Below are 14,413 nucleotides of genomic sequence, written 5' to 3'. Positions count from 1 at the left end.
GTATTATTGCATACCTCAAGGATGGCTAAATTAAGGGATATATTTGTTAGCTTGAAATGCTACACTTGGAATAGTTTCTGCGGAACTGCAGCCTCCTTAAAAAAAATTCCGAATCGCACAACACTAGTGCAGCTAGGGGAATACTGGAAGCTGGTGGAATGTATAACCTCTATGAGATGAATCCCAGAATAGGCTACTTACCAGCTGAAATGACCTGTTGCATCTGACGAACCTTGGAAGTGCTTATTTGAGCTTGAATGCTATGAAGACATCCTACAGAGAAAACTACATAGGTACTGACAAGTTATGGAGGTGTGGGAATTATATCTGCAGAGACTAAAATCACAGCCCATTGCTACATGGCCCATTGTATGAAAAATGCACCCAAACTGTCTTCTCATTGAGCTTTGCTGTGTGTCTTTACTTGACCTGTACTTGATATATGCTACTTTAGCTGGCTGCCTCACTGCCTTTCTTCCTTCTCCATCACACCAGCTTTAGGCATTTCATGCCTAATTTAAAAAAATTTTGTATGCTTCAAAGCTTTGCTTTAACTGAATTTTCAAACCTCAGGATTACCTTAATTGAGAACTGACTGTAAAAATGGAGCAGCATGTGTGCAAGCTGTGAGCAGTTCTTCCCATTGTGAGGAAGTTTTTCATACCAGTAGGAAATATTTCTTCCAAAAAGCCAGCACAAAAATCGGGTTGGATGAAATTCCTCAAACAACAATGTCAGAAAGTGAGTCATGAAAGTGAACTAGATGTGCATGACTGCTCACTGAGTGTCTTTGTCTGGTATCAAATGCTCCCTCTCACTCCACTCTACACACCTCCTAGCCCCCCTCCTTTTTAGTTGTGTACTTATTGCAGTCATGCTATCAGCAATACTCCTGATATATTCCAAAGTCAGCAAGATCAGAATCAGCCCTGGGAAACTGTTTTCTGTATGTGTAGTCTCAACAGCATCCAGGCTGCCAGATAACAGAGATTGCCAGCGAACAGCCTTCATGCAGGGCGCTTACAAAACTAAGGTCTAGTGGAGGAAGATCACTGATTTTCTTAGGGTCTTCTGTTCAGCTGCTTAAGTGCATCCCTTTATGCGCAGTTTTGGAAGTTTTGCTGAATGAAAGCCTGAGCTGCCAGAACCTTTGGTAATGAGCTTTTATCAGCTGTGATACTCTTCTCTCCCTATTTTGTGATGGTAAGCACTGGGATGGGTTTAAAATGAAGCCTGTTGCTTTGCTCATTCCATGATTTACAGACTTGGAGGATTCATGGTGGCTGGTCGGTCTCCACCCTCAGGAGGCTTTCTGTATTTTAAATTTTAAGTCACTGGATCTGAACTGTTCCACTTAGGTGGGTGCCCCTCACCACCAATTTAAAGAATTTATACAGTGCAGTCATGTAAGTATTTTTTACCTGGCTTGTCTGGTCCTTGAGTCAAAGGAGTAGTTTTATCAGGGATGGAGAGACCCCCTCACATTCCTTCCTTCTCACAGCCGCTAGCAACTGGTGATTTCCTTTTAAATGGGGGAACTGCTGCCACTACACATTTGACAAGAGCCTGATGGTTAGAAGATTAATCCAACGTGTGGGAGAGCTGAGATTATTTTTGCCTATCTGGGGTGTGCTAGTGCATTGGGACTCACTCTGGGAAAACTGCTTGTGTGCACAAAGTGTATTTTCAGGGCGCTGAGGCAATCTTTCACCTTATTTTTGGGTTGTGATGGGGCTTAGATGTGAGTTAGGTGCCAGCTTACTCAAACAAGGGCAGCTCTAGGCATGACTGAAAATAAAACTGTAGGTACCAAGGGAACGTTATGGGAAAGGGAGGTGCCTTCTGAGTTTAGGCATGTTTTTGGTCGGGTGGCAGCTGAGCAGGGATTACAATTTTGGATTTAAATGCCTGACGGCCATCTTAATCCTGCTTTAGGTGCGTGCTTCTTTTATTAGAGCTAGTCCCTGTAGGTCTTGATCAAGACAGCCTGTAATTGCCTTGGCTGGTAAGGCAAGTAGATTGAAAGCTTAATTCTGTCAACTGAAAGTAAGGTTTTGAGACCTTGAGCAATCTGAATCACACTTTTCTCAATCCTTTTTAATGTCAAATTTCCTGACAAATGCCAAGCTGGACCATGGTCAATTTGTCTCAGTGTCGCCACTGTTCCATATCCTTCCACTAGTTCTAATGTATTATTAACTGTTCTGATTTCTGACAGACGTATAAGACTGTGAGAACTATTCTCTAATGGGACTCAAACATCCAGGGACTCAAACACCCACTCCAGAGGTTTAGGACAGGACTTTTTTTCACCCAGCTTTAGCTGTCTAAAAGTTTTATGCCCAATCTTAGCTTATATTTGTAGCACTGTGATAGCTGTGATAGTATAAAGAAAAAAGGGAGGCAAGGTACACAGGGAGAAAAAGTAGCTGCTATGAAACTGAGACAGTTGGAAAAATGGACAAGCTTTCCTCTAAATTTGAAATAAAAGTGGGAATCTCTAAATTTTATTTTATCTACATGTTTAAAGTAGGATGTGATTAGCTGCCTTCTGAAGGGGCCCTTCCTTCTCTGCTAGAAACAGCATGAGAGAGAGTCTTTCTGGAAGGTGATACTGAGCACAAAACCTATCTTAACCCCTCTGAATTGCCTCTACAGAAGCCATTTTCTTTTTGTTCTCTATGAAACAAACTTAGCAAGATTAGTGTCACTAGGGTAAAATTAGCTTTTATGAATTCACCCCTCATTTGTAAATCACTGCGTGAAGAAAGCACCTCAGTTTTTACCATGAATAGTTACGGTGGTTCAGTGCACTCACTGGAGGTTTTTAGCTCTAGTTTTCATGTGCATAGTGTACTAATGGACAACATTGGTAGAAAGTGTCTGGTGTTTGACCTCGTTCCATTTGCATTTTCTTTTTTTTAAAACAAAACCACACATCTTTTAAAGCTTTTCAGCAATCATTTTATCTCTGCAGGTGGGGGAAAGATCACACCCTGTAAAAATAATGAACTTACTATTCTTCAGCTTCCACTAAATATGAGTGTGTGGTCTGAGTCCCAGAGCTGCAGGGATATTCTGAACTTTTCAGTCAGTGCATGCCTAAGTGAGCTTCTTGGATAGCTGGGAAGAGTCTCCTCCTTCACTCATATGTCAAAGTTTCAGTTAGGAATTTATTCAAATTTATATGGTGAACAAGTAAGGTGAGGAAAGATAAGATGTGAATATAAAAGTTCTGCAGTCACATTAAAAGGATCTTATTCAATAGCTCTCATAAGGAAGTAGATTAAATTTCTTTGCGAATTAAAAGAAAAAAGCCCTATAAAGACAATTCTGGGGTTAGTTCCATGTGTTAGTTGTTCTTCCCATGAAAAAGGTAACACTGAAACATTCTGCACGACAGAACTAAATCTCCAGTTCATGATTGTAAGTCTAAGGTCTGCAGTAACAGGAGGCAGGCTGGAATCTGAACATCTCACACTTTTTTATTAATTTATCCTCAGAACTCTACCTTTCTGGACTCTTTTTGCCCAAATTCTCTTTTGTCAGTTGCTGTTATTGCATCAGCTGGTTTGATTTGCCCACGGTTCAAAAGAATCAGACAGAGTTAAGGAATCTGTTCCTACATGTAAGAACACAGTTCAGTGCCAATGCTCATTCAGTCCTCGTTGTCCAACAGCGCTATAAACTATTGACAGTAACAATTGTGGCAGAGCTTTTTTGATGTGTGCCAGTACTGTCAAGTCCATAAAAACCAGAGAATGCTTACCAGCCATCATTGCCTGGGGCAGCTTCACACCTAAGTATTGAAAAGGCTCTGTATATTCACTCCCCTTACTTTCATGGATGAAGTAAGTCTATCTGCCAAATATCTAATATTTTTCCCAGAAGCGTAAAAGCCTGTTTGGTATTTTCTTATAGTAAAAGCACATCCATTCCAGAGAAAGATACTGCTGTAAAATATGTAAGAAACTAGCAGCTTTAATTACTCAGTAAGATATTTTTCATTGCAAGCTTGCTTTAGTCTTGTGATACAGTTAGAGAAATGATGAAAGAATCAATTAATGACAAATTGAAAAGAATCAATTAATGACAAATAGCAAGCAGAAAGGCCCAAATCAAAATAAGAACAAACCAAATCATTCTACTTAATTCTCTGCGGTATCTAGAGCTGGGATGACTTCAGCAAGCTATTTAGGAATGCATATATCCAGTAGTGCATGACCCAGAGTGATGTATTTTTCCTTAGGGAATAGCCTCAGTCTCAAATTTTGGATCCAGACCTGAGTTCCTGCAAAGCTTAGGCTTTTTATAGGGCTTGTTTTAGGGGCAAGCACTAGTACTGATTGATTTTTTTTTAAATGTAATTTGTTAAGGGGATATTTTTTGTGGAAAATATCTTTGTAAAAATACTTGGGCTTCAGAAAAGAAAATAATTCTCAAAAACTTCAAGCCTGGCCTGACCATTTTTTATTTTCAAAAAAGATATTTCCATTTTTGACAGAAGAAAGATATTTTGAAGAGCACATTTGAAAAGCAGGTTTAATTTCCTGTGGAAGAAAAAACTCTAGAGAAGTTTCAGTGGGCACTAATTGCTAAGATCTAGTTTTCAAAAGCCATATGAATCCCTTTCTGAATGTCACAAATGGAAAAGATGTTTTTAATGTACAGAGAATATGCAATGTTAGCTAGCTTCTGTAGAGCAAGAAAAGGAAAATTCTGCAGCTCATCTATAAATAAAGCACAAGTCCTTTAAAAAGAATTAAGCATTTTTCTGAATGTAGCCAAAATTCCTCACTGAGAGACCTGCTTCAGAGAAAACATTCTGTTTAGGCTTAATCCAGCACAAAGAGATACACCACTTTAGAATATAAATAAGTTGAATGCAATTGATAATAGTGGAACTGTATTGATGCTCATTCATTTCTTTTTCTTACCCTGTATTTTGGAAAAATTGCATAGTATTCTATGCTGTTCCACATTTTAAAGAGCTTTTAAAAAAGTTGAAGAAGCTGAAAAAATGAAGTTGAAAATATGAAAAAGCTGACATTTTATTATTTTATTATATACCTCTTTTTTTTATAAGAAATCTGTGACATCATTTTAGAAAGCAACATACTAAATCATACAAACATTTTACAATTGCAGCTTATCATCTGTATTTAAATAAAACAGCAGCATAAACCCATCAGAAGGCTAATGTAATTTTAATGTACCTCTGCATATGTTCTGTTAGTCTGGTTTACAAAGCTCTGTTAGGTGCAGAAGGAAGAAGGGCTCTTTATGGGTTAGGCTTTAAAGTAGTAAATAAACAACATGCAGAGTCAGGTCAATAGGTGAGGAGAATTAGACAAGGATACCAGTTACACTCATGTGCCTTATATAAGAGCTTGCTTCCTAGTTAAAGTGCCTGCATAGTGTCTATCATTTTAAATATCACAGTGTTGCTGATAATGCACAGAAATAGGCAAGGGTGCATTTACTGCAGCCTTTTTTTAATAAAAAACAATTCTCATAAACAGATATTTCCAACTGTTTGCATAGCCTTGTAAGAAAACACTTAAAATCTTTGCTTTTACACACAACTATATATAAAGGATATACTAGAATTGCACAGCAACACTTCAAAAGTCTGCATAATTTAGAAACTGAAATTTTATTTATCTAATTTTTAGTTATCTATTTTTTGCAGTGTCTCACTCTTTCTGCCTAGTAAGTTCGTTAGAATACAAATACTATAGAAATAATGCTTCAAATAATAATGGTCAAGTGCCATTTACATACATACAAAATATACAGCAAAGTTAACCTCTCATTAAATTAAATATACAGATTAGCTGTTGTTCCAATCATTAGCTAACACCTTATTTTAAGGGATAAACTTCTGGGGAGCTTTTCCCCAGTATGGTAGAATTACACAACAGTTCCCATCTCTGTATGCTGCATGCAATGAGTCACATTCATTTTACCTGCTGCAAATAATAATTGAGTATATCATGCTAAGGGCCAGAATGATCCCTGGTGGAATTCCAATAGTCAATGTGAAACCCTAGAGATCAGTGTCACCCAAAGTATCACATCTTACCAATATAAATATTTATAGTAATAACATCAGTCATAGCAATTTAAAACATTATCACTGTGATGGCTATTAAACCTCCATGAGAATTCTTCTATAATATAACAGTCAATGTGCCATTAAAATAAAGTGTTGCCAATGTATTCCATGTTCCTTCTGTTGTTAAAATAGTGAGATATGAAAACTGTCTACTTTATCTTAAATTGATCCCTGAAAATAAATGAAAAATAGTATGTTCCCACTTAAACCAGCCATTGTAATTGTGACAGTTTGGAATGAATGGTAAGTGCTTGCGTGTTACATTAGCAAAGAGGTATAACATCTTCTGCAATTACACACAATTACAATTGTTGCATCCCTGACAGTTACTCTTGATCCAGGCGTATATTAACCATGGCAAAGCATCGGCCTATGCTCTGAAAGACTGGTACAATGAAAACATCTGTCAGGCTCTTCCATACGGTTTGCACTGAAGGCAACACCATGAGACAGGTTTTCACGAAGGGTACCACAATCCTGTAAAGGAGAAAATGGAAGATTTGGAGATTACTGCTCCTATAGTGTAAGAAATCAGGATGACAAAACTCAAATGTGAGATTTTATGGAAGAGGAAGGTGATTTTATTAACCAAAATCTTTGAGCAAGTTGACTTTGTGCTCTCATGCTCCTTTTCCATGGATTTTGTTGCCATTCATATTTCATTCATACCCATCTAATATTTCTGTTACAAGTTGCTTCAGTACAACAGAAACAGTAAAGCAATCTTTAGTTACATTTGATTAATACTGTACAGAGACATGCTGATGTCCAGAAAAATGGGACCTTGCTAATACCGGCATGTTTTTCTTTTATGAGTGAGACACTAAAGTAGCGTGAAGTCAAAACTCTTGATCAGGGAAAAGATATTTTTATTTACTCAGGGTATAGCCACATATTTGAAGGAACTGTGCTTCTCATCTGCTAAACACTAGTAATTATTTGTGTATGCTCTTCATATGTCCCAATTCCAAAGCAATGTCATTAGCAGTGGCTTAAGCTAAGCACACTAACAACAGAGGCGACCCAGAAGTGCGCATATGGCTGGTTCACCATGGCCAGCAGTTACGTAACAACTGACCATAGTATTGTAAGTTATTCTCTTTTTTTTAATGATTTAGTGGCTAAACTCCCTGGTCATTTCCTTTAGTTGGATGTTCTTATTTGGGTGCAGAGAAATTAAATGTATAAATCATTTATGTAATACTGAAGCGATACTAGAACATGGTTTTCAAAAATCTCTGTGCCATATGTAATACGGCTAGTTCCTAAATTAGGTAGAAGGAGCCACAGATTCTTTTCACAAAGACAACAAATTCCATTCTAGTTTGCTGTTGCATTCAAAATTTAAGGGACTTTTTTTTTCCATTTAATTCAGTTGCAGAACTCTCATTGACTTTGGTGGAAATGAGAGGAAGTATTAATCAAAATACTTACTTACTATTTATTATAGTCTGGAAAAATATATGAGTATTGTGTATTCCAATAAGTACCACTCAGAACAACAAAGTGGGAAAAAATGGCATGTTAAAAAAAAATTGAAGCTTAGAAATTTTAAGAGTCAAAATGAAAGAGTTATTTTCAATGTTTACATAACCTTTTATACAGCTTTTATCATACAAGTCAACCAACATCCTAATATGTCTATGCTGCACTCTAAGCTAACCCCAATGGATTTAAACAGAATAGTTTTCCCAAAACCTTCTCTTTCTTTGTCTCTGCTGAAACAGCGAGTAATATAAACACCACATAGAAGAACTGTGAGTGTTACTGGAATATTTCTACAGTTTTAAACCGAACTCTATAAACTATTGTGTTTTATAATCACATATAGTATCACCATATGTAGAATATATAATGTCTACAGAATAAAATTAGAGCTTCACGTTAGATTATAGTTGATAAACAGCATTAAAGTGCATAGGGGAAAAAATGGTATTTCTCCAAGCAACACAGGGAAAACACCAGAAGTGGCTACTCAGCTTGTGTTGACTTTGCCCCTTTTCCATTTCATCTTTGTTTGTACAGGCTATGTCACCGCTCCTTTCCTGGCATCTAAAATTAATTTGGGATGATTGTTTTTTTTTCTTAATACAACTCAATTGCAGAAGAGAAGCAAAACCCTACATTTTTATTGGACACTCCATAGGCAGGATCACAGAAACTGCAGACATTAACAAATTAAACAAATGCCTGGTTACGGAAGAGTTTCTCAAAAAGTTGTCAGGAATCACCAAGATTTTATTAGGAAAGACTGGAAAAGCAGTGATCATATTACTTAGGACTGCTACAGACCACCCACTCAGTGCCAGAACTCAACCTCTTTTGATAATGTTAAATACAATAAACATCAAAATGCTTTCTTTTTTTTTTTACATTTGTTATCTAATTTTATGCTAAATACATGCAAAAAAAATGTAGGCCTATCTCCACAGGAGGATATGTGAAACATACGGACAACCAAAGCTAATTAATGCAAGTAATTTTTCATTTTAAAATAAAAGTTGGTCTACTTAGACAAGAAAGTTGAGTTAGACAAGAATTTCTCAAACACATTTCCTCAGAGAAGAAAATCCTTTCAACCCCAAAAGCACTAAAAAGTATGATTTATGATTTCTAAAATCTATGTGCATCTTATATATTATCTATATGAATGTAAGTACATATATATTGTGTTCTGCATCAGTTCTATGGCATTCTATGTTTTCCTTCCATGCAGGATTTCCAAATCATCAGGGTGTGATGTGCCCTCCATAGGATAATTGGGCACAATTAAAAAATAAATAACAAAGTACCACTAGAAGGTATCTACTTTTTTGTGAACTTTCCAACAAACATTAGCTCCTTAATCACAATGCTGTGTGTTTAGTCCAGTGTGGCATTTCCACATGGGTGGCAGTACTTGCTTGAGTAATGCCTAGCAGTGGAAGTACAGTTGACATATCCTGAGGATATTGACATTTGGTGCAATACTGGCATTAGTAATATTACCATGTGGTACGGTACAGTACAGAGAAGAAAAACAAAGCTCTGTTGAATCTGATGCCTGAGCTGAAGCATAGCCAGGGTATTTCAGCTACCTTTATGAGCTATGATTGAATCGTGCTATGTCCATGTATCCTAAAATAATCATCCCTTCCCTAATTAGAAGAACTCACCTCTTTTGGGAGCTGTTGATCTGAAAAGAATAAATTATTCCTTTTGCTCCATGATACTACTCTTCTCGTCTTTCTGTTCTAGGCATGACATCTACAAAGTTATTCCCATCACCCCTACTCACTTTTGTTTGTATTACTTTTTCCTGTTAATTCCCCAGGGACATACTTTGTCAGGAACCAAACACCTCTTGGAAACGGCAGAGCACAATTTAATTCTCACTGATCAGGGTATTTTCAGATTGTCAGGAAGCAGCTCAACTTTTCACAGATTTGGGCAATGTGTTTGGAGAAGTCATTTTCCATTCATTCAGATTTCTGCTTTTAAGTGAAAAATCACATCTTCTCCTGTGAAGTTTTCCAAAATGGAATATCAAACATGTCTTAATGCTATTTTTCAAATACTATACCATTCAGTGGCTAAATTATCCAATTCATGGTTTGCATGTGCATTACACCAGGATCTTCAATTAAAGTCCTGCATGGTACTGCAGTAAAAGCAAGGATTGTAAACAGACCATTAAGTATTAGCTAGCAGCTCTAGAACTTCTTGTAAGGTCCCATTAGCCCTTGGGATATTTATGAGTGATCAAAGATAACTCTCAGAGCCTTCCAGGACCCATACATAGTATATAAAGTGCGTTAAAACCAAATGTTACGCCTCACAGCACCTGTGTAGACTTGGAAAGAAAAGCATCTACCTACTTCCTTTTCAGAAGCCAAAGAACATATGCTGGACAAGAACAAAGAGGCATCGAGGTAACATCAGATCATAAGGTGGGCCTTCATGGCATAATTTTACTGCCATTTCCTTTGATTTCAGTTGGTGGGTAGGGAGATATTTTCAGTTCTACAGGTTTGAGTACAATAACACTAAGCCATGGAAGTGGAGTTGTGGGAAAAGGGGTAAGAGATGATGTATGTACATGTTTATCTCTGTGTATCTGTCCCTGGCTACATCTTAGTACTGTGAATGAAAGTACAAGCCATGAGGGACTCCAAGTACTTGCCAATGACAGGAGCACAAAGCTGGCTGAGGCCTTGAGCGAGTGGGTACAGAGAAGACTGTCCATTTCAGACCCAACTCCCAGGTTATGGATCCCCAAATGAAGCACTGATTCTCAGCATAAATGCCAAGCTTTTATATACAGCACACCTGAGAACCTTCCAGACAAGACTACAACAAAGTTTATGTGAGATTTAACACTAATTTCCAGGAGGTTGTAAAGATACTACTTGGAGTAAGAACGAGTCCCTGATCTATAAAAAAGGTCACAATTTTACCTGTATTGCCTGGAAAAACAGCAGTGTTCTGCTTGAGTTCAAAACCTTAACAGCCTCAGTTTAAGGACATGTTTAAAAGTTTTCTCAGATATTTACAGATAGTTGGCCTGACAGCTTCCACAGTTTATATTCTGTGGTGAGAAGGACAGCAATCAGTAAAGAGAGGGATGTGGAGAAGTAGCCTTCCTTGAACTAGCTTGTATTTAGGTCATTAAACTGCTGGCTGGCACAGTTTCAGCCCATTATCTCTTTTTCAACAGGTAGTGTAAATTTGGATCTTAGCTCCAGGCAGCCAGTTTGAGAACAGAATCAGAACACACTCCTTTTTAATAGGTAAAAATGAAAATTAAAGTGTACTATTACGTATTTGTTACTCAGCTTTCTTTCTGCTTTCCATGATATTCCCTGTGCTTGCTCTTTCTTTTTGCTGGAGAGAAGTAACATTTGCTTTCAGATATGGGGGATGCAACTCATGAGGGGTCCTTGATGCAGGAGGAGTGCTAAGTCTGTCTTCTGCACATTTTCAGCATGCTGAAAAAGCTGCAAGAGCACATGTGACAACCAACAGAGCTTTGTGTTTGAAGACTTCCAAGTGTTTTAGAAACAGCTTCAAATTTAGTCTCATAGAAGCTCCCCAAAGACCAACCAACATCATCACCTCGATTGTTTGGGTGACGAAGACAAGGCACAGAGACTCTGCTAAGCCCTCCTGCACTTTGTCATGTGGGAGGGTGTGCCCAGAGCTTCCCATGATGTTTCAACAACTTAAGAGAGGGTTATACTGGAATTCCCTTCCTCTCACCCACAAAACAAGGAGATATTATTTTTCCAGACCCAATGGGACTCCATGAGAGCCAGCGCCATGTGTTTGAGAGTCCCCATGTCCCCACTCTCTACTGCCTCTTTATTGCATGCCCCCGTGCTACCCTCTGAAATGCAGAGAGGCACTGAAAGCCTTAGTCGCAACAAATCTGCAACACTGTGAGCTGCACAGACCTTAACATAGGCTCAGTGTGTTCCACCTTTGTGCTGGAACAAATCCAGCTTGTTTCTGTGGAAGACTAGACTGTGCTGGCTTTGGATCCTAGCACTGGATGGGGCCCAAGCCAGTGCAGACAGAGCTACTGCGTTATATGGTTCTTTCACACCCATCCCACATGCAAGAAAGATGAAAACGAAAGATCAGCTCGGTATTGACAATGAATCTAAGAAAAAAAAAATTGATGGGGAAATAAGTGTGTTCACTTATTCAAGGCAAACTTTTCAAAATCAAGTGCCACATTCAGACAGTTCTATTTTGGATGTACTGAGAACCTACAATTCCTGATAAAGCCCCTCGGGACTACTTGCATAAATAGAAATTGACCTTGGAGTCCTGATTCAGTGAAACTCATGCATCCATGCAGTGAAACCCAGATCCAAGATCATCAAGCACAAAAACTCAATACAGTCTTAATATAACTGGACATTAATGAATTAGCCCATGCATATTCCACTACTGGAACTCTGCACGCCCACCATACTCTTTTGCAATCATGTGGTACAGTGCAGCCCCGTGACAGCTCGCAGAGCTAAAAGTCTGGGCACACTCTGCAATGTTCGTAATAATTTGGAGACTAGAGAAGTAGCCTGTGGGGTAATTCAGACCCTGAACTAGCAGGTGGGCAGCTCTAATTTCAATTGCAAGTCCTCTGGATAGAGAGAGGACATGCAAACTCTATGCTCCAAAATTCTAGTTCATCAGTTTCCAAGGTAGCTCATGGCAATGTTGTCAACCCATAAACTTCCACTCCACTTTTGAAAACAGAAATCTCCAACCAAAAGATCGCAATCAGACATACAGATAACTAGTGCATTCCTATTGTTTTGTTTTTTTTCTTTTTCACAGTTTCTGGACTTTATTTTGTTTTCTTTACATCACACTGACTTAGAACATTTATGAAGCTTTCTTCAGAATAATCAACATCTTCATGATTCTAGTGGTACTCGAGTCAAATGAGACGTTACCCAAAACCCGTGCATATGGAAAATCCTGGTTTGCAGGAATGGTATTAATCACTTGCATTCATCCCTTCCTCTAATAGACTGACAGATTCTCAGTTCTTTCCTCAACCTCATACTTTTCCCTTCATTTCCTCCTTCTCCACAATCAGTTGCCTGTCTAGTCTCAAAATTCACTTTCCTGATGTTTTGCCAGTATTTTCTATTTAAAGTACATCAGCTTTGCTGTGACTTGGAAAGCTACTGTATTTGCATGTGAACCTGGGCCATGGCCAGAAGCAGCCTTCCTGAGATCAGCAGGGGTTCTTTGCTTATGTGGAAGTGCTTTGGGGCACTGCACCTAGAGATGGCCATGTACCAGATGTAAGGCAGTGAGAGTAGATTTTGTGGCAGTAAAAAGAAAGAAAAAGAAAGTTGGGGCCTCAAAAGCTTTCTTCAGTCTGTGAGGATAAAATCAAAGAGGTAACCTTACTGAGAAGGTGTCAGGTTGATAAGAAAATCTGAGGTGTAAGTAATATTTCCAATTAAAAAACAAACAAACAATCATGATTATTACTATACAAGCAAGCCAAGACTGGAATGCATTGTGGCAGACACCATCCATATGACAGGACGGGCACTCTGCCCCAAGGAGCTTACACAGACAAGAAAGACAGCTGGTAAGGGCCATATTACAGATGGAGAACTGAATCACAGAGAATACATCATTTCCATTTCTCCCCCTTTAGAAATAAAGTTCTTGGCTGCCTGCAGAGCTGGTGAACTGAAACACCTCGAGGTGGCAGGCGATGAAATGTACTTACCAGATGTGCAGGCAGCTAAGCACTGCAAAGATAATCCCGGCAACCAGGGCCAGTGGTATGGCAAGGACCAGAGTCACCAGCTTGTAGATCAGGTACTTGCTGAGCTCAAAGAGAGCGTGGCTGCAGATCCAGACTTTGTCGAAGGAGTGAGTTAATTCCGGCTCCGCAATCACATCCTCAAACCCCAGCTAGAATAACAAACAGCAAAAACAGCAGCTCGGTCGGCATCTGCCTCCGGAGGCAACTGGCAATTGGGCAAGGCTGGGGGTGGGGAGAGGGTAGCGGGCAGCTCCGGCTAACGCCCGTGCCGGGGCCCTGCGGGCAGCGCCGGGTGGAGCCGGCCGGCAGCGGGGCGGCCGCGGCGCCGTCCGCGGAGCCCCGCGCCCCCGCCGCCGCCCGCCCGCCCGCGGCCAAGCGACGGCGCCGCACCTTGAGGTGGGTGTTGAGCCCGTTGGGGTCCCTGTCCGAGTCGTCCTCCGCGCTCTTCTCCGCCTCGGACAGCGCGGGGCCGCCGGCGCGGGTGAAGTTGTCGTCGTCCACGAAAATCCGCGTGTCTGCCTTCTCCTTCTCCAGCCCCATGGCGCTGCGCGGCGCTGCGCGGCTCCGTGCCCCTGCCCTCTCCGCAGGCGCAGGCCCCCGCCCGCCGCCGCTCGCGCCGCCGCCCGCTCGGCTCCGCGGCGCTGGGGCGGAGCGGCGCTGCCCGCCCCGCCCCGCCCCGCCCCGCCCCGCCCGCACAGCGCCGCGCCGCGCCGCGCCGCGCCGGGCCAGCGCGGAGCCCCCGCCGCGCGGAGAGCAGCGGAGCGGAGCGGAGCGGAGGAGCGGAGCGCCGGGCGGCGGGGCGCGGCGGGGCCGCCCGAGCTCCGAGGGCGGCGAGCGAGCCCGGGGCCGGGCCGGGCCGGGGCCGCCAGAGGCGCCCGGCCGCCTCCCCCCGACGCGGCGGCGGCCCCGCCGGGCAGGGCCGGGCCCCGGGCTGCGGCGGCCGCTTCCCAGGGGCGCGGGGGCACCGTCCCCGCCCGCCGGCGGCAGCTAATCCGTGCTTTGGAAAGGGCGGTTTG

At 41.1% G+C, this 14,413-nt stretch overlaps 1 protein-coding gene across 1 annotated transcript; it reads right to left on the bottom strand.

The window, feature by feature from the left end:
* Window positions 1-5,038: 5,038 nt before the first annotated feature.
* Window positions 5,039-14,015, bottom strand: CAV2 (caveolin 2). Its single transcript, XM_067289958.1, has 3 exons — window positions 13,788-14,015; window positions 13,359-13,546; window positions 5,039-6,595 (listed from the first exon to the last, which is right to left on the bottom strand). Exons 1-3 carry the CDS (start codon window positions 13,935-13,937, stop codon window positions 6,445-6,447), a joined length of 489 nt encoding a protein of 162 aa, XP_067146059.1. The 5' UTR covers window positions 13,938-14,015; the 3' UTR covers window positions 5,039-6,444.
* Between the last annotated feature and the right edge of the window lie 398 nt (window positions 14,016-14,413).

Source organism: Apteryx mantelli, chromosome 1, assembly GCF_036417845.1.
Source record: "Apteryx mantelli isolate bAptMan1 chromosome 1, bAptMan1.hap1, whole genome shotgun sequence".
In the NCBI taxonomy this organism is placed as follows: domain Eukaryota; kingdom Metazoa; phylum Chordata; class Aves; order Apterygiformes; family Apterygidae; genus Apteryx; species Apteryx mantelli.
This window is presented reverse-complemented; position numbering and strand designations above follow the sequence as displayed.

Bases quoted from the DNA above. Each gene is read 5' to 3' on its own strand.
- CAV2 (XM_067289958.1), bottom strand. From the start codon at position 13,937: ATGGGGCTGGAGAAGGAGAAGGCAGACACGCGGATTTTCGTGGACGAC. The intron at 13,547-13,787 runs GTGCGGCGCCGT...TTGTTATTCTAG, and splicing joins GGCTCAACACCCACCTCAAG to CTGGGGTTTGAGGATGTGAT. The intron at 6,596-13,358 runs GTAAGTACATTT...TCTCCTTTACAG, and splicing joins CTTAGCTGCCTGCACATCTG to GATTGTGGTACCCTTCGTGA.